This window comes from Ochotona curzoniae, unplaced genomic scaffold (assembly GCF_017591425.1).
Source record: "Ochotona curzoniae isolate NIBS_2020 unplaced genomic scaffold, NIBS_Ocur_1.0 contig_2321, whole genome shotgun sequence".
NCBI classification, from domain to species: Eukaryota; Metazoa; Chordata; class Mammalia; order Lagomorpha; family Ochotonidae; genus Ochotona; species Ochotona curzoniae.
The window spans coordinates 7,477,351-7,499,745 of record NW_024465421.1 but is presented as its reverse complement, the minus strand read 5'-3'; the positions used below and the strand labels follow the sequence as shown (position 1 = coordinate 7,499,745).

The window sequence follows — 22,395 nt, the reverse complement described above, 5'->3', positions numbered from 1 at the left end:
GCACCTTGCATGATAGCGCGAAGAAAACACCCCCCACCCACCCCTACACCTCCCCCATCCCACCCCACAACTCCCCCACACAAAGCAAAAGCCACCAGAAGCCAAGTTTGCAAGTCAACACTTTTATTCTTCATCAAGCTTGTGAGGGAAGCAGGCGGTTGACTTTATGCTGGGCCCCCCCCCTCCTACCTTTTACCAAGAGGAGCTACTGACTCTGGGGGCCTGGGGACCGTGCAAGGTCCGAGTCAGGACCCGGAGGGCAGTCCTGGCCACCCTCGGGGTCCTGGGGCTCATCGGCTGAGCTTGGGGGGTCCTCAGACAGAGGAGAAGTTTGAGGGGGGGTGCTGGGTCGTGGTGGCCCCTCACTCATCTGCAGCAGCCCAGTGACAGCTATGAGCTCCGGCCCGGTGAGCCAGGCGGTGGAGGTGCTCCGGGTCACAGTGGGCACGACCAAGGGAGACATGATCGCAGGAGGCAACAGCAGCCTCAGGGAGCCCACGGCCTGAAAAAAGAAGAGAACAAGTGTCTCCCCCACAACCCCAGCCCCAAGCAGCCAGACAGGGAAGCGGGCGTTCCACGGGGCACTGCTTTCACCTGTTGAGGGACCTCTGACAGCAACAGAGGCACCCGTTGCCCCTGGGGAAGCAGAGGATCTAAGAAGAAGATTTCTTCCCTGCACACCACAGGGATCCCTGTAGTGGGGAGAGGGGGAATGTCACTAAACCCTGCAAGACTGAACCCCGGGGGTGCACAGCACAGCTCTCTCCTTCCACCAGAAGTACCTGCATCCCGGGCCACCGACTCAGCAGGCTGCTGGCCAGCGCCAGGGGCCTGGGGCTGGGAGCCCCCGCCGGAGCTGGCCCCACCAGAGCTGGCCCCGCCGGAGCTGGCCCCGCCGGAGCTGGCCACGCCGGAGCTGGCCACGCCAGAGCTGGTCCCACCGGAGCTGGTCTCATACAGCGGCCAGAAGGACGGATGCCACAAAGTCCGCCCAGAGTAAGATGCACCAGACCCGCAGCCGGCCGCCTGGGAACAAAGTGGGGTGGGGGGGTGAGCGGAGATACCAAAAGTCTCAGCCGCAGCCTCCTAAGACACCCTCCCCATCCCGCAGAGCACCCCAGCCCAGAGGTGATGGTTCCCAACTCACCCACAGCACCCGAGTTCCCGCTTTAACCTCGTAGCTGGGATCCCAAGGTGGTAGCAGAGCCATCCTGGTAGGACTCACCTCCCAGGATACCTGATGGAAAGCTGGGATGGGGCGGGGAAGACGGGGAACGGTGGACACTTGAAGGGATGCAATTGGACCTGGAGGCAGGGAGATTGGGAAGGCGGGGAGCTTGGCGCCTACCTGGGGCTTGCTGGGCCTGCTCCGGCGCCAGTTGCTGCCCCGGGGTCCAGGGAGCGTTGAGGGCCTGAGGCGGCACGCTGTGGGGAGATATCGAGAGGTTCCAGATTGCCCAGATCCCCGTTGGGGCCACGGCAGAGACTCACCGGCGCCCACTCTTTGGGAACTCTTGCCAACCATGTCACGGATAGCGCCTCGATGGCCACGCGTGGGGCCATCGGCACGCGCGCGGCTCCAGCTTAGCCTCACCTGTCCTGTGATGCCGCCCCTTGATCCTTCGGTGCCTCCTCTCCAGAGCTCTTGGTCTCGCTCTGCTCACTGCCCGATGATGGACCGGGTTTCTCGGGCTCCTCTTCGGAGCCGTCGCCCCAGGACTGGGACCTCCGCGGCAACATGTTGCTGTGTTCGCGAGCGCGAGCGAATGGCGAATGGTGCAGCGCTGGGGATACTTGGCCTTTTGAGCAAGCTGGCCCTGCCCTCAGGGAGCCTCCCCACCGCTGCCAGCGCCCAGGGCGGCTCCCCGCCACGTGGCGCGCGCTCCCGACGGCGTCCCCTGGCGGTAGGTGCCGCGCGCCCAGCTCCGCCTTGCGCAGTCTCAGCGCGCCAAAAAGGGGCCGCCCCTCCCCAGTACAGCAAAGACACACTCACACCTGAAGGCCATCCCGGAGGGCTCCCGGTTTTTTTATTGCGGTTGATACAGTATCTAGCCATCGCTGGTCACCCACCCCGAGACCTTCGCCGCACCCCGAGGCAGTGGGGCTCCGGCGCCGGGCTGGCCCTCATCTGCCCAGGCTCGAGGCCACCCCAAGGCCCAAGGCCGCCCTCAACCAAATCCTGGCTAGGGGGCAGAGCCCACCGCGGCTTCTCTGTCAAGGGTTTTGAGCGGCTGTGGCCCCGCACCCCTACCTCCACCCCTAAGGCCGTTCCAGCAGTGCTTGGATGACAGCAGCGATGTGGGGGAGGCCCCTGCCAGGGGCCCCCTCCTCTTCCAGGATGTGGTGGGGCTGGCACAGGGACTCCTGGGGGGAGGGCCCAGGTTCAGTTCCCCCTCAGCACCCCCTCCAAAGCCCCCCTGCTGCCAAGGCGTAGGAGGCCAAAGTATTGGGTTGGTGGCCTGCACCCATGCCTTGGGGACACACAGGACACCAAGGAAGCTGCCAGCAGAGAACAGCAGGGAGGTGACATGGAGGGCATGGTCAGGGGTAGGCACGGCTGCCATTTCTGGACGGAGCTGCTGGGGTGGGCAGTGGATACACGGAGCAGGTTGCATTTGCAGGCACACACACACACACACACACATTCGGACAGAGGCAGCCATGGTCTGTACAGTTTATACAGAGACAGGGACCCCCGGGGCCCCCTCATCCCCTACAAATATAGAGTTCTCTCTACAAAATAGAGATAATTTACCCTCCCATAGCAGCCGGGGGGGGGTGGATGGGGACAGGAGCAGGAAAGGGAGGAAGGCACTGAGTGGGGGAAGAGCTGCAGGAGGGGGGCCAGGGCTTGGGGGCCCCAGAGTGGGGCCTCTGAGGTCAGTGTCTGTGAAGGGGCTCGCTAGTGTCTTTGGTGGGGCTTGAAGGCACCACTGGTGGGGGACGGGGGAGGGGGAGCAGGAATCTTATAAATAGAATGGGGAAGGGGACGGGTAGAGGGGTGCCAGGGTCTCCTAGGAACCCAGGAGCCGAGTGTAGACGACATAGAGCAGCAGCATGAAGGCCACGTAGAAGAGGACGAAGCCACTCAGACCAGAGGGGGGCCAGAGGGGTGGGGGGGGCTTGCCCCCCACTCGCTTCACGGCCTCCAGTGTGGTCCGCAGACCCTGGGCGGTGCCCTGGAGGAGATCTGAGGGCGAGCACAGGTCAGCCTGGGGGAGGGGGGGAGGGCAGGTGGACAAGGACAAAGGACAGCCGTCAGCAGCAGCACAAGTGACGAACCTTGCCGCTCCACCCCTACCCCCCACCCCCCGCATCAGGCACAGCTACGTCAACAGGCAGACTCGCGGGCAGGACCACGTCAACATGCGGGCTTGCCGGCAGGGCCATACAGGCACGTAGACTTGCAGGCAGGGGCATGCAGGTTAGCAGGCAAAGAGTGCAGGCATGCTTTGTTCGGAGCAGACACCTCGTGGACAGAATCCCACCTTGCATGCAGGCCAGCACCCTGCCACCTGTAACACGACAGCCCTCCCTACCTCGGGCACCCCCATTTTCCGACAGGCTTCTAAGAAACTTTCCACATTCTTCCGAGACTTGAGAGCACTGAGTTTTGGCTGGTGGGTGGTAAGAAAAGCAACCATTAGGGAAAGAGCTCACAGACACTCCAGCCCCAGCCCCCACTTCTGCCATTGCAGGGCCCCCACTGACCACAGCAGGTGAGGGCACATGGATAAAGGGCACTGAGCGGGGCCGCAGCTGGTTGGCCAGCTGACAGAGGATGACCCCACTGGCCAGAGCTTCAGCCAGGTCCTCAGGCAGGGGCCGCTGCAGCCGGGACTCAAGGACCTAGGAACAGAGGGACAGAGAGCAGGTCAAGGTCGACAAGACCTCGTCTGTCCTCAGGAGAGGAACTGGGGGGGGGGGCAAAGAGGGTGTCAAGGGAGGCCTGGGTCCCCAGCCAGAAGGGCGCAGCCCACAGGCCCCACCTCTGCCCACCTGGCGCAGCTGGGCCATGAGTGCCTTCTCATCTGGGCCCTGGGAGGTTGGCCGAGACCTCAAGATGGAGTCTGGCGAGGAGGGGCCTAGGAGAAAGAGAAGGACATGACTGCCATCAAAGGGTGTGGCACTGCAACAAATCCAGAGAGCCTACAGGCCTGGGGTTAGTTGTGGCTGGTGCCAGGGCAGTGCCAGAACCCACCTGAGCCACTCTGGGAGGAAGAACGGAAGAGGAAGCTGTTTGGTCTCTGGAGGGAACCAAGTGGCCGGGGAACAGGTGCCGTCACTGGGAGCCAGACCAGGGCACACAGATGAGGGGCATGCTCCTCAGGCTCACACTTTTCCTAACCATCCCCTCACCAACACAGCAACTCCCCCCAACCCGCAGCCTTTACCTGGTCCAGCTACAGGAAGGGGTTCCTGGGAAAGAGGGGCAGGGGCCGGGGCTCCCTGCCCCCTGGGAGCTCCGGGCTGGGTGGCAGTGGACTTGGGTGGGCCACTGCGAAAAGACAGCAGGGGCATTAGAGGGGCTCTCCCAGGAAGGGCATGTGGGGAGACGAAGCAGGAAGGAGACCTACTTGCAGGTGGCCTGCATGGATGAGGTAACAGCAGCTCCCCCCGCAGCCCTGGCCCCTGACTTGGGGAAACTAGAAAAAGCAGGAGAGGCTGTCAGCTATGCCAAACAACCACGACCCAAGCAGCAAACCACCATGCCAGCACAGCCCCGTGGCCCCAGGCTCACACCTGTCCTTCCGAGAGGCCCCCCACAGCCCACTCTGCTGCTGTTGTTGTTGCCTCCGCTCTCGTTCCTGCCATAGCTGCAAGGTGTCTGGGCGCCTCCTCTCCTCCCCAGCCGGCTCCTCCCGCCTAGAAACAATGCGGGATGGGGGACAGAGAGGTGGGCTGGAGCTATGGAGGAGGGAGGCACTGGAGGTGGCTGGTAGATGGAGCTTGGGGTACCTGCTGTGCGACCTCTCCCCAAACCCTGCTGCAGGGCTGAGTTCAGGAGACCGCTGCTCCTGCTGAGAGAACAGCAGAGGCTGAGGGAAGGCCTGGCCCCGGCATGGTGCATTCACCCGCCCACTTGCCTTCTCCCACCACAAGCAGGGGCTGGATCCTCACCTCAGCAGAGGCCTGCTCTTCGTCCTCCCCAGGGACATGGCTGTCAATGAAGTCCGTCTGCTCTTGGTCCGCATCAGCTAGAGGGGCCGGGGCTTGTCAGTAAGCAGACAGGGACAGTGGGTGTGTAATTCAGAGCCTCGTGCAGCCCCCCAACTCCTACTCCACTCTCACCAGAACCATCCTCCCTGCGTTCTCTGGGCCCCCGAGGCTCCCGAGCCAGTTCTGAGATCCGGAATGACAGCTCTGAGAATTCATCTGTTGACTGGAGAAAGACAACAGACAGGAGGAGGGAGATGACCTCCCTGTGGTGCCCAGACCCAGGGAGGCCCAGGTGGGGCTGCTGCGATCAGAGGGGGCAGGAGACAGGACCCCAGCTCAGAAGTCCCACCACCTCCTGGGGCAAGGGATCCTTACCTCATTTCCAGACCACCTCTTGCTGCCACTGTCAACACTGTGGAAGCCTGAGTCCAGCCCACCATCGTACCGACGTCCCGAGAATAAATCCTCAGCAGGGCTGCGGCCGGCCAAGGACATGTGGTCAGTCCATGTGGGGCAATTGAAGCCATAACTCTCACTCTCCCCCCACAAAACCAGGGGGTCCCTGGAGCCTAGAAGAGGCAGGAAGTAGCCAAGGGCTCCCTTCCTTCCCCTGGCACTTACCATGGACTGAAACTTGGGGGCCTGGAGGGGGCCAGGTCCCCCAGCGTAGCCACCCGCCGCCCAGCCTCTGTTGAGAGGTACTTGAAGATGTGAAGTTTGCCCTTCAGGCAGATCTATGCAGGAGAAGCACAGTTTTGGCATAAAGAGACAAAGGCATTTCCCCAGCTCCTGCCCCCCAGATGCTGCCAGATCACATCCCTGCCCGGGGTCCACCTGGCCCACCCGCTCACCTGGGCAGGGGGACTTTGCAGGGGGTTGCTGTCCAGCAGAATGACCTGCAGGTGCCTGAGGCGGCAGAAGGAGACCGGGATGCGGGAGACACGGTTACAGGAGAAGTCTAGGCGGACAAGAGGAAGGTCCCCCAGCTCTGGGGACAGGTGAGGGAAGTCAGGAGCAGGACCAAGGACGGGCCCTGCGATGATGCTCTGTTCTGCGCCTGCCATTCTGGTCACCCCCAGGTCCCGCGCAGCCTCTGCTCAGGCTGTGACCCCTGCTCCTCTTCCGGCCCACATGTGCCCCTTCTGACCCAAACCTTTCCCACACCGGGCATCCTGACTCCAACTCCCACCACCAACACCCTTTTCCCCAGGCCCTCCCGTCCTAGAACTCATTCTTCAGGCTGCAATGATAAGCAGACACCGGCCCAGAGGTGACTCTAGAGCCCCCCACAGCAGGAGCCCAGGGCAGAGGGGTTGAATAGGCTGGCCACCTGCAGCCTGGACAGGACGGAGCTCTGCATGCCCAGCAGGGGAGCCTTCCCCAGGCTCAGCCCTCACCCCTCACAGCACAACCCCCCTAGACCATGTGCTCACAGCTTCATGCTCTACTCACATCTCCCACTTCCCTGCCCTTCCAGTCCCTCAGTTTCTGGGCCTTTCTTTCCACTTCCTGTTTGTTCAGCTGGGACAACTAGTCTTCACATCCAGGCACTTTTTAAGGTTCAGCTCCCGTATCCCCTCCCGTGTGACCCTCTCCAGCCACCTCAGGCTGATGGCATTCATGGATCCTCTGGGTCCCCAGGACACTCTGCTCAGGTCTCTTCTCTGGGCACAGACAGCCCTTACTGCTACAGCTAGAGGGTTCACTCCCCTGACCTGGTGCAAGTGTTGGAAGCTCAATCTTTAAATCCTCAAGAATGGCATTTGGAGGTGCAACCTCAGGAAAAGGACAGGGGCATGGGCACAGAAGGCTCTGCCCTAAAACTGGCCTAATCCACACTAGATTAGTACAAGTGGGGGCCGTGGCAGCAGCTCTTGGGCTTGCCGGCTGGCTCACCGCCTGCTGGGTTGACCTCTGCCTTGCCCCGACACAGCATGCAGCCCTCACAAGGAGGTGAGCTGGTGCCGTGGACTTTCCAGCCCTGAGGCTCACGAGCCAGAACTGCTTCTTCAGAAATGACTCAGCTTCAGGTATTTTGTTACAGCAATGGAAAATGGGCTAAGGCACCCGCTGACTGGGAAGGAAGAGGGCAGTCACAAAAGGAGGCAAGGCTCAGGGGAGAAAACTGATGACCCTGGACTCCCTGTGTGACGGCAGACCACGCTGATGCCACGTCAGGTCCTACTTCCCTTCCCCGTGCCCGATGCCCTCTCTCCAGCCACAGGGTTAAGTGCTAGAACAGACATCTCAGCAGCTAGATGTCCACGTACTGACTTCAGAGGAGCACAGAGACGTTCTCGCACCCCATAAACCATTTAGTTCTACTAAACTCTCCATTCTTGAATGGAACGCCTGTCTTCAGATCTTTGGTCTCAAGGCTTCTGCTCAGTTCAAAGGGCATTGCGTGCTCTGCCATGCTGACACATACACACTCCCCTCCTGTTCAAAACCCAGCCTGGCCACTTCCGCACTCCTCCAAGCCCTGCCTGCTTTCTTAGCTGCATGGGCGCTGTCTCTGGCCCTGGGCCCTCCACACCACACTCTGCCGCAGGGGCCCTGGAATTCTGCTGGAGGTCAGCTCCTGCTGCGCCTATGCCCCTGGGGGGTTAGCTCCCTACCTGGGCTCTTAGCCCCCCACCTGGCTCTTAGCCCCCCACCTGGGCTCTTAGCCCCCTACCTGGGTTCTTTTAGTATCCTCTACTAGCACGCCTCACTAAACCATCACACCCCAGAGTTGGTCCCTGTTATGTCACCTGGGTGTCCCCCTGCTAATCCACTGAGGTGCACACAGCAACATGAGCAGGCCAGAAGCGGCTGCATCTGTTGTCAGCAGAGGCCATCAAGTGTTGGATCACAAAGAGGTGCTGCCATGGAGGTTGCTGGGGCTCCAGCGTGTGGCCCCCTAGATTCCCAGCCTCTGAGGCAACGGCAGGGACATCACCTGACTCAGGAGGCTGGATATCAGAGCACTTCTGTGAGGTTCCTCAGAGATGCTAGGGGAACTTGGGGGCCCCTTCCAAACTTGAGACTCCACACACAGCCAATACACTAGCCCCTTTCCCTGTCTGTGCCCGCTTTCATAGTTCAAAAACAGATTTAGCCTCCAAATAAACTTGCCAGCCTCCAAATAAACTCATTTGCAGTGTCTTTCAAAAAAAAAGCATCCACATTTATTGGAAAGACAAATTTTACAGAGAGAAGGAGATACAGCAAGATCTACCCACAAGTTCACTGCCCAAATGGCTGCAATAGCCAGAGCTGAGCTGATCCAAAGTCAGGAGTTAGGAGCCCCCTCTAAATTTTCCACAAGGCTGCAGGGTCCTAAGGCTTTGAACTATCCTCTACTCTTTCCCAGGCCACAAACAGGGAACTGGATGGGAAGTGGGGCACTAGAAGGAACCTGCACCCAAATGGGATGCCAGCACTTATAGGTGGAGGATTAGCTAACTGAGCCGTCGTTTTTTTTTTTTTTTAAAGATTTAGCCAACTTTACTGGAATGCAGATTTAGAGAGAAGGATACAGTATCTTTTTTATACTGCCAAATCCTGGGTAATAAGCCACCACCCTTCTGGAAAGATTCTTCAGAGTGGATGCACTGAGATGCACTGAATACTTGACTCCCCACACCTATGTTGCAAGTATAACCTTGAGGTGGACATTTGTGTGCAGCTGTTAGGATGCCACTGGGACGCCCACGCCTGAATCTGAGCCCTGCTACTACAGACCCTGGGAAGCAGCAACGGATGGCTCAGGCACCCGGGGCCCTGACCCAGGGGAGACACAAGCTGACATTTGCAGTAGCTGGGTTTGGTCTGTCCCAGTCTGGGGTTTTGCAGGCAGTGGGGAGAAAACAGTGGATGGGAGATACGCCTGTTTATTTTTCTGTCTGCCTTTCAACAATAAGAAACAAAGTGTAAGCCCTAAGTGATCCACTAGGAGGCGGGGTTCTGGGAAGTAATTCAGGTCCTGTGACTGGAGCCCTCAGGTGCAGACAAGTGCCTGAAGTACAGACACTCCAGGGAGTCCCTTCCCTGCTCAGCCACGCACACATGGGCAGACATGAGACAACAGCTGTCCAGAAAGGGGCCCTTGCCAGTACCTGACCATGCTGGCCCCCCAGCCCTGGACCGTGAGCTTCTAGAAGCATGAGCAGCAGACTGCTGCTGGCATTAAGAATCCTGCATCTGCCGCTCCGAGATGATGGAGCCCTCTCCCGGGGGCCTTACCATCAGGCAGACTGGTGAGCTGGTTCCTCCGCACGTTGAGATCCCGCAGGGAAGGGAGGCTACACAGTTCCACAGGGAGGGACTGCAACTCATTGCTGCTCACGTCCTGCAACCAGGGGAGGCAGCAGGGAAGGCCATCAGGAATGGCCCCCATCCCCAGCTCTGCCTTGCCCCAACATCCCCCGAGAAGGTCCCCAGCACCTGGCTCCCCAGGCCCTCGTTGCGCATGTACACACACTGTTCCTGTCCTTACCAGCTGCCGCAGGCTTCCCAGGGCACCGACCTCAGGAGGCAGCGCTCCCAGCTTGTTGTTGCTCACAATGAGCACACGCAGGGGCAGTTGGCAGATGTACGGCGGCAGCGACGACAGCTGGTTTCGGCTGCAGCAAGGATAAAGGCTGTGGGCTCATACCCCAGGCGTAGCCGCCAAGAACTGCCCTCCTCTCTGGGTCACCGGGAGGATCCCTCTGGACAGCATGTCCTAATCCTGGGGGCCAAGAAGGCCACACTCCCTGGTACCTGAGGTTGAGGTAGGTGAGGGCTGTGAGATTCCCCAGGGATGGGTTCAGGCATCTCAGGCAGTTGTGGTAGAGGCTCAGGCCTTCCAGAGACACCAGCTGGCACGCAGCCTCTGGTACCTCGGGAAACCGGTTCCGGGACAGGTCTGCGGGGAGGCCAGTGGAAGATAGGTCAGGTGGCAGCTGTAGAGAAGCCCAGCCCTGGACAGAAAGACCCGGCCCCCCAGCGTCCCTAAGGGATTAGGCCTAGCAACCTGCGTTCCCGTGGGAAACCCCAAGGCCTGCTGCAGCCTGGAACAGCCAGGACGATGAAGGCACGGCAGAAGGCCCAGGGTTGCTGAGCTACGAGAGAGGCTGGAACATTCTGAAATGCCAGGGGGTGGAGGGCACACAGAGGGAGAAAGAGAAAGCCCAGGACTGGCAGATGTCAGAGCGGGAAACCCCTGCTGCAGGACTTGCCCTTGGGCAGTCTTCATGCCCAGTGGAGCTCTCGGCCCACGGGGAAACACAGGGGCCACTAGATGTCAGCCACAGAGCCCTGACACAGACGACAGGCTCCCACCACATCCGAGGGACAAGGGAGCTCCAGGCTGCCAGGTCTAAGCCGCCTAAGCCCTTGGATCCCTCCCCTCTAGGTTGCCCTATCTGGGCTTGGCCACCTCATCCCCACTGCCAGCCCCATCAGCCTGTTCCCTCTTCCTTCCTCACTGCGCCAGCCCTCGGGGAGTGCCCACCTCCCACCTCTGTGTGCACCTGCAGCCAGGCAGCAGTGGGGAGGGGCGAGAGGAGGGTGGAGGCCCTGACTGCCCCGCCCCATCTACTTCCTGCTGTCTCCAGGCCTGGAGGCAGCCCCTCCCAGAGGGGGAAGGGGGCCCTCACACAGACTGGCCCCCACTCTGGAGGCTTGCATGTTTCCTCCCCTTAGTGGGGGGCTGGGCAGGCCCAAGGCCTACTGGGGGAAGTCCCAGCAGCAAAGCTTGGGTGAGCTTCCTCCCAGCCCAAACTGGGTTGTGGAGGGGTGGGGGCAGCCAGGGTCTATCCCCCAGGGAAGCACATCTTGTGACAGGAAGCACAGCAGAAATCACTGTGGGGTTGGGCCCTGTGGCTTCCTTGGGGGGTTACAGCCTGATGCCCTGGGAACTGTTTTCCCCATCTCCACCACAGCCCTGGAGTGCGCAGACAGAAGACCCAGAGCGGAAGTTCGTTCCAGAGAGGGTGGGAGGACTGCATCTGGTCTTTCCACCCGCAACCTCCACCTGCCTGCTTTCTCTATCCACAAATCTGTGTGTGTGTGTGTTGTGTGTTGTGTGTACGCGAGTGCATGAGCTCCGATGGGGTGAGGAGTGGCAGGGGGCAAAAGCTAGGAACGGAAGAAGCCCAGGCCAGAGGAGGCAGGGCACGGGGGCACAGGATGTGGCCTGTGAGAGAAGGAGCCACACTTCTCCTTTGCCGGAGCCACCCCATCCCTGCCCCTCCCCCACCCCCACCTCAGGGAGCAGAGTCTTAAGGGAGGTAGGGACTGGCAGGGCAGGAAGCATGCGCAAGGATGGATGAGGAGGGTGTTTGGGGGTGACTGGCACAGCAGAGCCCTGAAGCCTCCTCTCTGGGTTGATGGGCAAGGAGCTAGGCAGGGCCTGGGTAGCCCTGGGTTTGTCACTTCCCCTTTTCATCCCCAGGGCCATGAGCGCCTTGTCTGGGGAGGGGAACAGAGGAAAGTGTTGTGGGCAAAAGAGGGATCCCACCTGGCCTGGAACCTGGGTCCCAAAGCACTGACTGTGGGACAGCTCAGCACACTGGAGCACAACTGCCCCCCAGAGCCGGAATGTTGGGGGGCAGAGCAGGCAGGGCCGGGGCAGGAGCTGGGAGTGCTGGGTAGTTTTCCCCAAGAGCCCAGTCACTGCGCCACAGTCCGAGGAAGTAAAGAATAACATTTGGTCTTTGTCAAAAAACAAGCAAGGGGGAGGGGCGCACGAACAGACCCGCGAGTGTCACACAGCTGCTGAGGTCAATCTGGAGCTGGGGGGTTCGGGGAGGGGGGATGGAACGGGGTGAAGGGATAGGAACTATTCCTGGGGCTCATCCCCTTCCCCAAGTCACTGCCCAACAAGCAAGCAAAGTGCAGAGACGGACAGCCGTGCTTCTTGGGACAGCAGAGGGGAGAGTGCGGGTCCTGGGGCCAGCCCAGGGCTTGCAGGAGAGCCTGCAGCACCTGCTGAAGAAGCCCCAAGACTGCCAACACCCCAGAGAGAGGAGGAGGTGTAGGCTTCACACCCCAGCACACCCCAGCGGGGAATGCGCCAGGCCCTCCACCCTTCTCCTAGTCCCTACCCCCAGCTGCCAGCCCAGGGTCAGAGGCTGTGTCTTGATCACCTGTCACAGCAGAGCCCCCACCCTGCCACAGAAGGACACCAGCATGGAAGGAGCCAGATTAGAGGCATTCTAAGGCCAGGGTGGAAGGGCAGTTCCCAGCTGGCCCCGAGCTCACAGTAGGAGATAAAGGGCTCCTTCCCTTTCAGTAACTCCCCAGGGCCACCCAAGCTCCTGGGGCAAGCAGAAACTGAAGGGGAGGCTAGGGCTCCATAGTGACCTCTCACACGCAGAAGTAAGGGTTCAGGGGAAACAGGTGGAGGAGCTCAGGTGGAAGGGCTAGGGGAGACAGATTTGCCCCTTTCCCACGAGCTGACTGGGGCGGGAGGCGGGCAGGAAGCGTGAACAGGGCCGGGAGACCTCGGTGGGCGGGACCACGGCAAAGTAAACAGAAGCATCAAGTGGTCCCGGGGGCGCAAGCTGCACTCAAAGCAGAGGGAAGGAGTTAGAAAAGGAGGTTGAAAAAGAAGAGGTGAGAGGAACTCGCGGGAGAAGGAGACTGCCGTAAGGACCGATCGGAAAGTCAGAAAGGAGGACATGCAAATGAGTCCACCAGGTGAGGGGCGGAGCCCTTCTACAGGTGCGCAGACATGCACCTGCAGAACGAGCGGAGAGAGAAACTGGGACGTTCGGCGCCGCCAAGCACAAAAGTACTCAGGGCCCAGGGGCTCCTAGAACGCGCAGGTGCGTGTCTGTGGGTGGGTGTGTGGGTGGGTTGGGGTGGTCGCAGGCTGATGCCAATCAAGGCAGGGAGAGAGAGCCCGGACCGCCAGGTGAAAGGGGCGGGTCCGACTCCCGGAGGGGCGGGGCCGGAATATGCAAATGACGGTCCCAAGTCGGACGCCAGGGGCCCCAGGGGTCCCCAAGCGACTCACTCACCAGCCTGGGTGATGTCTGACAGGTCGTAGCTGCGAGCCGCACCCCGGGGGAAGTGCTTCAAGCGCCGGTTGGACAGGTTCAAGGTCCCGGTGACCACCGCCTCCTCCAGGGCCCGCTCTGCGCTGCGGCTTCCGGGCAGAGTAGCAGAGCCTGGCACGGAAATGTTGGCCGCCGCCGCCGCCGCCTCCTCACCCCCGGCGGCGAGGGGGGCCGCTACCGCCGCCGCCATCCGCTCCTGGCGGCTCTCGCTGCCTGACTGACGGCACCGGCCCGGTCCGCCCTCCGCCCCCCTTCCTCCTCCTCCTCTGGGCTGCCGTAGCCGACTCCAGCGGGGGAGGAGGCGGGCTCAAGGATTAGCGGACCAATCGTGGTCCCCCAACCAGTCGGATGCGGCTAATCAGAGCCCGCCTAGGGGGTGGAGCCTCCGGCACCGGGAGCCCCGAGAAGAATGGGAGGGGCACGAGAACGGAGCGCTCGCTAACGGCCGACGCTCCAAGCTCGGCCCGCCCCGCGCAGCCGTATCCAATCACCACACGGAGACGACTAGGGATGGAGCCAATCAGATCCAGCCAGGAGGCGGGGTCGACAGAGCTCCCCAGAAGGAAAAGAAGCGGAGAGACTGCCAGTCGGGGGGCGGGGTCCAACGAGGACCAATTGCAAGTCAGATACAGATGAGTGACTGGCCCAGCAGGCCAATTAGATCCTCTACACAGGAAATCAGGCCCAGCCTCTCCTCTGAGGGACCGGTCTGCCTACCAATCGCATGGGCGAGAAAGCTGTGCGCTTCTCTGAGGAAGGAGGCGGGTGAACTAGAACTTTAAAGTGAAGAACGTGATGGTCGCGCAAGGGAGTTAGGCAAGGCGGGAAGGGCTGCCTGAAGCCGGTATGACGGCCATTGTCGCAGCCGAAAGGGACCGCGGGGACCTTTTCTGGCTGCGGAGGCTGAGACCCTGGGGGATAGCATCCTGGAACTCCATCCAGGTCTTCCCGTGGGTAGCAGGTGCCCAGGCACTCGGGTCACTCATTCTTCGCTGCTTTCCGAGGCACGTATGCAGGGAGCAACCCAGACTGGAACCGGAGCTCATATGGGATGGCTGTGCATGAACACCAGCCGCCTGACCCGGTGGGTTCAGTTTGCGAATAGGGAAACTGTGTTAGAGAACAGTCCCAGCGTTACTTGTGCGTTCCAAACAATTCCGTTCACAGTGGAGACCACTTCTGGTTTGCCTCCTAGAGCTGAAAAGCACCAAGGGGAGGGGATCTAGAAGCAAAACAAAACACTATTTCCTTGGAGATCTTGACCTCCTTGTAAGCGGCCTCAGTCCACTTCCTCAAAAAGTCACTGATGTTGGACTGAAGTCGCCTTCTCCTAACAGCACGACCATTGCCCTGCTGAACACAGATTAACCAAACATTCCCCCTTGGGTATCCTCAGACGGGGACGTTGGATGGGGTGGGGAACATCCTGTCTACCAGCACAGGCAACGACAGAAACCCTGCACAGGAGAGCCAACAGAACTGGACTCCTCTGGGCCACCTGGACGAGTCAGGGGCTCCCAAGACTTGTGGGTGCCCATCTCCTGCCTGGAGCTCGCAGACCCAACACCAGCTCCTGTGCTTTCTCTTAAAAAATGTCTCACACCCCCAACCTACCCAAGAAAGCCAAGTCAGGGCTGGTGCCATGGCTCCAATAGGCTAATTCTCAGCCTTGCAGCACTGACATCCCATTAGGGCATCAGCTCTTGACTTGGCTTTTCCGCTTTCCTGCCCAGCTCTCTGCTTATGGCCTGAGAAAAGTGGAGGATGGCCCTAAGCCTTACTTTCCCCCACTTCCTCCCTGAACCCCGTGAACCAAGGAAGAAGCTCCTGGCTCCTGGCTTCAGACCAGCTCAGTTCAGGCTTTTGCAGCCATTTGGGGAGTGAACCAGCAGACAGAAGAACAGTCTCTCCTTCTCTCCTGATCTGCCTTTCCAATAAAAATATATCTTTAATATAAAAATATTTTTAAATTTAAAATTAAATCTATATTTTTTAAAAGAAAGCAGACTTGGAGATGTCCTAAGATGCCAAGCCGAGTAATCATTTATTCTTCCTTACTAGGCTGTCTTCACACATGCAGTGGCCACGCCAAGAAAGCAGTCTGCTTTAGGATGCTTATTTCCTGAGATGGCACAGACATTGTGCTGAATTGCTACCGCTCGCCTCCAGTGCATGCTCCCAGGTGCTGGGTGGGCCATGGCCCGCATCATCCAGAGGCCCCAGCCTGCTCGGACATCAGGGATGGAGCCGTGTTTGTCTGCAGCATTGGGGTCGCAAGGGCCTCAAGTGGGAAAGTCCTCCTGTAGGTTCCTCACCTGCCCATGATAGCAACATACGCTTCCCTTGTCCTGTGGCCAGATCTGAGTAGGATCCCAGAAGCTAATTTAAGTCCAGAGCCAGGGCAAGAGTACAGGTCACAGTGGCTGGGTGGTGAGGTCACAGAGAGGTTTGTCTGTCCCAGACTCCATGAGGGAGGGGCCTTGGATGCAGAGGGGCCCTAAAAGTCCCCCAAGCCCAGGCAGGGGACATGGTGTGGGAAAAGCAGCAGGGACGGGGCCAGGGGAGCTGCGAACAGGGGGCCCATGGGCCCAGAGAGATGAGGGCAGGAACAGGGAGGGGGCAGTCAGGATGGTGAGGAGAAGCCAACTGCCCACATTCATTGGGCTGTGTGGATGGGAGGAGGGGATCAGGGTGAGAGGGTGGCCAGGCCAGGGAAGGGCAGCGAGAGGGGGGATGAAAAGTCATGTGCACCTGTGGAGAGCTGGGAACAGATGAACAAAGAGGGGTAGAAGAGAGAAAGAAATGGGTGAACCTTCTAAAACCCCATGTTGCTCCCTTCTCTCTGGGCAGGTAAAGCGGAGCTGCCCTTCCTGTGGCCCCGAGCCTGGGGGTGAGGAGAAGAAGGGACGTAGGACCACTGTTTCTGTTCAGTTGTTCCCCCCAGAGCTGGTGAGTACTGAGGGAGGAGGACCAGGGGACCAGGCCACCAAGGGGCCGCCCGTGACCCCTGCGTCTTCCCCCGGCCTCCAGGTGGAGCATATCATCTCTTTCCTGCCAGTCAGAGACGTAGTGGCCCTCGGCCGGACCTGCCACTACTTCCACGAAGTGTGCGACACCGAGGGCGTGTGGAAACGTGTCTGCCGCAAGCTGAGCCCCCGTCTCCGAGAGCAGGGTTCTGGGGTCCGGCCATGGAAGAGAGCCGCCATTCTTAACTGTACATCTCCCATCCTTGCCCCCATCTGTCCGTACCGGGCCATCCCTGCTCCTCTCTACCCCCACATCCCAGCGAGCCTTCCTTCTCTCCAGGAGAGACTTGTCTGAGTCACACAAACCCCTCTTGGCCCCCATGCCCTACTGCACTGTCTCTGACAGATTTACCCACAGACTCATCAGTAGCATCACTGCTAGGTGTCCCTCTGGATCCTACTCCCACCCCAATCCTGAGATTTTCCCTCCTCCAAAGCAGCAGCCCTCGGCCTGCATTTTGGACCAACCACCACCAGCATTTTGGACCAAATCATCCTCCACTGTGCTGTGCTTTCTAGGGGTGGTCTAACATCATATTTAGCTTCTCCCTGCTGGATGCTAGGAACATCATCCCTACTTGGGGCAAACAGTCCTCCAGTTGGGGACCCAAGCTGCACCCCTAGCCGTCCAAGGGAGCCACTTATCCAGTGTCTTATTTTCATGCACAGATGAGGAGAGATGGGTCCAGAAAGCAGATCCAGAGCAGAGGGTGAGGGAGGGTAATTAGCCCTTCTCAGCTATTCCCTTCCCATCCTCCATCTGCTTCTTTCCATGCTTTTATCCATTTCCCCTTGATGTTACTCATGCAAGGTTGGTCTTGCAAAGACGTGCCCACTGAGAAGCATCTGCCCTGGGCTGTGATGGCACAGAGAGCTGAGGTTGAGGCATAAGCTAGACTCTCAAACATCCACATCTCCCTTGGGAGGGGGCCTGCTCCCAGGCCCTGGAGAGGAGGAAGTGTATGGGAAACCCAGCTTGCCCAAACTCTACCTCTTCTCCAATGTGTTCCCTGGGGCCCCTTGAACCTTCCATCTCCTTCCCTTCTCCAGACACAAAGGGCCTGTATTTCCAGGCCTTTGGAGGCCGCCGCCGATGTCTCAATAAGAGTGTGGCTCCTTTGCTGGCCCATGGCTACCGCCGCTTCCTGCCCACCAAGGACCACGTCTTCATTCTTGACTACGTGGGGACCCTCTTCTTTCTCAAAAATGCCCTCGTCTCCTCCACCCTTGGCCAAATCCAGTGGAAGCGAGCCTGCCGCTATGTTGTGTTGTGTCGTGGAGCCAAGGATGTGAGTAGAATGCTGGTGACAAAACCAAAGCCATCCCATCCCCACTCGCACTCCTCCAGGGCTTAGCATTCCCTACAAGTTTCCCCCCAGGAACAAGTAAACAAATTCTCATGTCCCTGCCCTGTAACCCCAACCTCACCCCCTCCTGAGGCCCTGGATCCCCAACACCTTCACACCCTCCCTTACAGTTTGCCTCAGACCCAAGATGTGACACCATGTACCGGAAATACCTCTATGTCCTGGCCACGCGGGAGCAGCCGGCAGTGGTTGGGACAACCAGTGGCCGGGCCTGTGACTGTGTGGAGGTCTACCTGCAGTCCAGCGGGCAGCGAGTCTTCAAGATGACCTTCCACCACTCCATGAGCTTCAAACAGATTGTCCTGGTCGGGCAGGAGACCCATCGGGCACTGCTGCTCCTCACAGGTGTGACCTGAAAAGAGTGATTTGCCTAGTTGTTTGCTGCAGTTTCTTCAGGACCTACTGTATGGTGGATGGGGGAGAAACAAAGACTTCCCAGGCTGCCTCTTCCCATCTTCCATCCTGTCTCCTAGGCTAGGACTCTGCATTGCATTGCACTGCACACAAAGGGCCCTGCTGCCAGCTAGACAAAAACAACATTGCTGTGATGCATGCCTGCATTTTAACATTCTAATCCCACCAACATCCCTTGCAAAGTACCTCACTTTGTACCCCAAACTTGCCCCCTCACCACTTTCCCAGTGTCATCTACACTTGACTACACCCTCAAATTTGAGATCCCCTGAACTTTTGAATGACCCAGCATGACCCCAAATCCCCAGACTTTCTGTTTCTGCCCACACTGACCATGGGCTGTTCCCTCATGCTGAAGCTCTCCTGCGCATTCCAGGCATTGCGGTCTGGGAGACTGGAAGTTACTCTCACTTCATTTCTTCATTTCCTTTCGCCTTTCTTCTTCCTCCAGTCCTTCTCTAGAGCAGCAACGTTCCATCCCTGGCTTAGGCAGTCTCTGCAAATGGTTATATGGCTCATGGTAATTCTCCTCCCCCATGTAACTGACTGCTTCCACTCCCACCCCACTTTCCGCCCCAGAGGAAGGCAAGATCTACTCTCTGGTTGTGAACGAAACCCAGCTGGACCAGCCCCGCTCCTACACTGTTCAGCTGACCCTGAGGAAAGTGTCCCGTTGCCTGCCTCACCTGCGTGTGACCTGCATGGCCTCCAACCAAAGCAGTACCCTCTACATCACGGGTAAGAGAAGCCCCTCACTTGTCTCAGCCCTGGACAGACCCTCCTCCACCTGCTGACACTCCTCACCCCAGAACTGGGGGCTGGGGAGCTCTCGGGACATCATAGTGAGAAGCTAAGATCAGGTTCATGGGCAGCATAACTGATGCTTTCCTATTGGGTGGGAAGACTCCCTAGATCTTGCCACTTTCTTCCCAGATGGGGACTTAGCCCTAGGAAATGGGTGCCCAAAAGCCACTGAGCTGAGGGCATGCCCAACCCTTCAGACCAGGGTGGAGTGTATTTTGAGGTGCATACCCCAGGGGTGTATCGTGACCTCTTTGGGACCCTTCAAGCCTTTGACCCACTGGACCAGCAGATGCCGCTCGCTCTCTCACTGCCTGCCAAGGTAAGATCCTAGAGGGATGGAGTGTGTCAGAGGGGATGGGGCTTCGGAGAGCAATGCTGGAGGGGGCAGGTGGGAGAAGGGCATAGGAAGGGATAGGACAAGATAACACATAACAAAGACCAGCCGGGGGTGGCAGGTCAGCAGCTGGGAGCTTCTGGGGTTCCTGGTTGCTCTGCAGCGAATCAAGTGTCCCTCTCCGCCACCTTTTTGTCTTCCTCTTAGGTCCTATTCTGTGCTCTTGGCTATAATCATCTCGGCCTCGTGGATGAATTTGGCCGAATCTTTATGCAGGGAAATAACCGCTATGGGCAGTTGGGGACAGGGGACAAAATGGACCGGGGGGAACCCACACAGGTGAGATTGTCAGTAGCTGCCCTTGCACCCTGCTACTTACATCTCCACCCCACCCCACCCCACCCCTCCTCTCCAATGCCCCAATCTCTGGGCCTGTCCACCTCAGCAGTTTCCTGAGAACCTGTTCCCACTCCCCAGTACAGTTAGGCAGTCAGCCTGCAATGCCCGTGGTCCTGTCTCATCCAGGACTAGCACTGTGAGGTGCAGTCAGAATTCAGCGAGAGGGTGGGCAGTCAGGGATTTGGATGAGCTAGGGTAACCAAGAGATAAGCTGCAACAGTGCCTCCGGGGTCAGGGGGAATCCAGACAGGCATAAGGAAAGGCAATCCATGCAGTGGGCAGTGGGGACTGGGACGAAGCTTGCACAATGTGGGACTGTGGAAGGCTTGGCCTGATTCAAACAGAGTGCAAGAAAGCAGTGAGTGTGAAGCTGCAGAGGTGGGCATGGCTTAGAGGAGACAGGGGTGGCTATGGAAGAAAGAGGGGACACCAACACACCTAAGAGTTGGCATCATGTGTTTTTTTTTTTTCTTTATTTGGCATAGTGGAAGGGCATGAGTTTGAATTTTCGGCAGTGAGAATGAAACTCCGGCTTGGTGCTTAGAAGTAACTGGCTGCTGCTTAGATTCCAAGGAGGAGGAAGGTGGAACGGACAACAGTTGGAGAGAAAGGAGCAAACATCTGTGGGCCAGGGTAGTGAGGAGAGGAGGTCTCTGAGATGAGTGGGGCAGGTGCTCCCCATGCACACCTCCCAGCAGACAGGAAAGCAGGGGGTCAGGCTGTACTGGGAAGGCGGATGGCCAATAGTGACTGCCTGACGGTCAGAGTGTGTTTCCCGACATGAAAGATGATCATGCCACATGAGGTGAGCTGGAAACGGTGTGCACAGTCCAACCCTGCTTTTGTTTGCAAATGCACAACCTGTGTATTTGTTTGTTTAGGCAACAGCAAAAGCCTCTCAAACAAGATGTTAGTAGCAGGTGGTGAGATTTCCCCAGGATTTCGAAAAAAATTTTTGGGGGGATGTCAATATTTGATTTTTTTTTCTTTTCTGGAACAGCCATAGATGACTTCTGTGTGACTTCAGCATTAAAGTGGCGACGGTTGTTGCAAGAGGAGTGAGTGTGTACAGGAGGGGCCTGGGATGTAAACGGCTGGGCAGTCAGGTGTCCTTGGGGAGAGCATGTTAGTGGCACAGCAGGGAGAGATGCCAGACCACGAGGAGGCTCCTGGGAAGCCTGCCTGAGGCAGCAGGAAAAATGTGGTCAACCCCAGACAGGGCCATGGCACTGGCTCTACTGCTCTCAGAATAGGGGTAGAATGCGGCAGGAGTCAGAAAAAATGCTTTTGTGTCAAACTAGAAGGGCCACTTTGGAAGAGAATGACTGAGAACTCTAGAGAGGTAAAGGGAGGGGATGGTGGCAGGGAGATAGGGACAGGGCAGGGGTGGGGGTTAGACTAAAACTGCACAGGCAAGAGGAAGACTGTGTGCCCCCCAATGCTGGGAGGCTGGGTGAGGTGCCCCACTGGACCAGCTCTGGGCTGAAGCAGACAGCAGGCCCCAGCCTCAGGCAAGGGGAGCAAAGATGAGGAACCAGTGCTAGGAGCTCACCAACGCCAACCATGGGGGGGCGCTGCAGGGCCAGTCCGTAAGAGCAGGGAGGGTTACCGGCTCCCGTTTTTGCACCGCCACCTTCCAACCCACACCATCTAGATGTCCTCCTGTCCTGAGCCTTTCAGTCCCCCTTCTCCGACCCAGCATCCCCCAACGCCCACCCCAGTTCAGGGACCCTGGCTGGCCCTGTGCCCACAGGTGCGTTATCTGCAATGCCCCATCGCCATGTGGTGCGGCCTCAACCACTCGCTGGTGCTGAGCCAGAGCCCCGACTTCAGCAAGGAGCTGTTGGGCTGCGGCTGTGGGGCTGGAGGACGCCTTCCGGGCTGGCCCAAAGGGAGTGCTTCCTTCGTCAGGCTCCATGTCAAGGTCAGAGCTGGGGTCAGGTTCCTGTCAGGACTTCCCTTACTTTAGCCTACCCCACTGGTCTTCCCTTACCTCACCACAGCTTTCTTGCCCCACTGCGCTGGGCTGGGCTGGGCTGGGCTGGGGGAAGCCCAGGGAAGCAGGATCAGTTCTGGCCTCCAAGGCCCCTCTCAGCCACGCCCTCCCGTCTGCCCGTCCCAGGTCCCGTTGTGTGCCTGCTCCATCTGCTCCACCAGGGAGTGCCTGTACATGCTGACCAGCCACGACCTGGAGCATCATCCTGCTTACCGGGACCTGCCGGCCAGCAGGACCACAGGAACAGCAGTGACCCCAGAGCCTGCGGAGGCCTGCACATCGCAGGACCCCAGTGGGGCAGCTCGGGCCTGTAGGGAGTACCTCAGCCAGATCCACAGCTGCCCGACAATGCAGGACCGCATGGAGAAGATGAAGGAGATAGTGGGCTGGATGCCCTTGATGGCTGCTCAGAAGGATTTCTTCTGGGAGGCCTTGGACATGCTGCAAATGGAGCCTGGAGGAGACAGCCCAGACCTCCACAACCCCTGAGAGCTGACTCCTCCCTCCCAGCCTCACCCCTCCCTCCCAGCCTCACCCCTACACTGGGGCGGGTAGGGGACACAGGCTAGGGAGATGTGGAGTTGGTGGTAATGAATGCTTCGAGTGGATGGGGGGGGCGGGTCACAGGGAGGGGATGGCCACACATGGCAAAGAACCCTTTGATAAAATGTTCAGGGGGCTGCCCAGGAGGGGGCCCCTAACCCAGCTATCATGAACAAGAGATTTAATGGACAAATACAATAAAAGACTGAAGCAAGGCCCAGTTTGGAGCTCAGGGCCTGGGCGGGAGGACGGATCACAGGCAGCAGTGGTGGGGGGTGATGCCTGGCTCAATGGTGAGGGAGGGCAGCATGGGCCCCAACTG

The 22,395-nt window shown here is 59.0% G+C and overlaps 3 protein-coding genes across 5 annotated transcripts; 1 reads left to right on the top strand and 2 right to left on the bottom strand.

Moving 5' to 3' along the window:
* Nucleotides 1-106: 106 nt before the first annotated feature.
* On the bottom strand, nucleotides 107-2,152 carry SAP25 (Sin3A associated protein 25). Its single transcript, XM_040972897.1, has 6 exons — nucleotides 1,595-2,152; nucleotides 1,349-1,425; nucleotides 1,148-1,248; nucleotides 783-1,026; nucleotides 595-692; nucleotides 107-502 (listed from the first exon to the last, which is right to left on the bottom strand). The coding sequence occupies exons 1-6, from the start codon at nucleotides 1,738-1,740 to the stop codon at nucleotides 206-208; spliced, it is 963 nt and encodes a 320-aa protein (XP_040828831.1). The 5' UTR covers nucleotides 1,741-2,152; the 3' UTR covers nucleotides 107-205.
* LRCH4 (leucine rich repeats and calponin homology domain containing 4) lies at nucleotides 2,122-13,432 on the bottom strand. 3 transcript variants are annotated; one of them, XM_040972895.1, is made up of 18 exons: nucleotides 13,152-13,432; nucleotides 9,907-10,051; nucleotides 9,641-9,767; nucleotides 9,388-9,493; nucleotides 6,012-6,148; nucleotides 5,782-5,894; nucleotides 5,536-5,635; nucleotides 5,293-5,383; nucleotides 5,122-5,198; nucleotides 4,960-5,018; nucleotides 4,744-4,866; nucleotides 4,578-4,646; nucleotides 4,395-4,498; nucleotides 4,202-4,285; nucleotides 4,000-4,085; nucleotides 3,712-3,849; nucleotides 3,540-3,617; nucleotides 2,122-2,364 (listed from the first exon to the last, which is right to left on the bottom strand). In XM_040972895.1, the coding sequence occupies exons 1-18, from the start codon at nucleotides 13,378-13,380 to the stop codon at nucleotides 2,260-2,262; spliced, it is 1,971 nt and encodes a 656-aa protein (XP_040828829.1). In that variant the 5' UTR covers nucleotides 13,381-13,432; the 3' UTR covers nucleotides 2,122-2,259. The 3 variants fall into 3 exon arrangements, with proteins under 3 accessions (XP_040828829.1, XP_040828827.1, XP_040828828.1); XM_040972894.1 differs by lacking the exon at nucleotides 2,122-2,364 and adding an exon at nucleotides 2,373-3,212; XM_040972893.1 differs by having other exon boundaries at nucleotides 4,744-5,039.
* A 2,217-nt stretch (nucleotides 13,433-15,649) lies between these two features.
* Nucleotides 15,650-22,189, top strand: FBXO24 (F-box protein 24). The gene is made up of 10 exons (XM_040972896.1): nucleotides 15,650-15,720; nucleotides 16,041-16,139; nucleotides 16,221-16,404; nucleotides 17,267-17,505; nucleotides 17,694-17,928; nucleotides 18,577-18,735; nucleotides 18,999-19,120; nucleotides 19,343-19,474; nucleotides 21,288-21,458; nucleotides 21,657-22,189. Exons 1-10 carry the CDS (start codon nucleotides 15,718-15,720, stop codon nucleotides 22,017-22,019), a joined length of 1,707 nt encoding a protein of 568 aa, XP_040828830.1. The 5' UTR covers nucleotides 15,650-15,717; the 3' UTR covers nucleotides 22,020-22,189.
* Nucleotides 22,190-22,395: the final 206 nt, after the last annotated feature.

Bases quoted from the DNA above. Each gene is read 5' to 3' on its own strand.
- SAP25 (XM_040972897.1), bottom strand. From the start codon at position 1,740: ATGTTGCCGCGGAGGTCCCAGTCCTGGGGCGACGGCTCCGAAGAGGAG. The intron at 1,249-1,348 runs GTAGGCGCCAAG...GCCCCATCCCAG, and splicing joins GCAGGCCCAGCAAGCCCCAG to CTTTCCATCAGGTATCCTGG. The intron at 503-594 runs GTGAAAGCAGTG...TTCTTTTTTCAG, and splicing joins TGTCAGAGGTCCCTCAACAG to GCCGTGGGCTCCCTGAGGCT.
- LRCH4 (XM_040972893.1), bottom strand. From the start codon at position 13,380: ATGGCGGCGGCGGTAGCGGCCCCCCTCGCCGCCGGGGGTGAGGAGGCG. The intron at 5,384-5,535 runs GTAAGGATCCCT...GTCTTTCTCCAG, and splicing joins AGAGGTGGTCTGGAAATGAG to TCAACAGATGAATTCTCAGA. The intron at 4,086-4,201 runs GTGGGTTCTGGC...TCTTTCTCCTAG, and splicing joins TTCCTCCCAGAGTGGCTCAG to GCCCCTCCTCGCCAGACTCC.
- FBXO24 (XM_040972896.1), top strand. The intron at 17,506-17,693 runs GTGAGTAGAATG...CCTCCCTTACAG, and splicing joins TGTGTCGTGGAGCCAAGGAT to TTTGCCTCAGACCCAAGATG. The intron at 19,121-19,342 runs GTAAGATCCTAG...TCTTCCTCTTAG, and splicing joins CTCTCTCACTGCCTGCCAAG to GTCCTATTCTGTGCTCTTGG.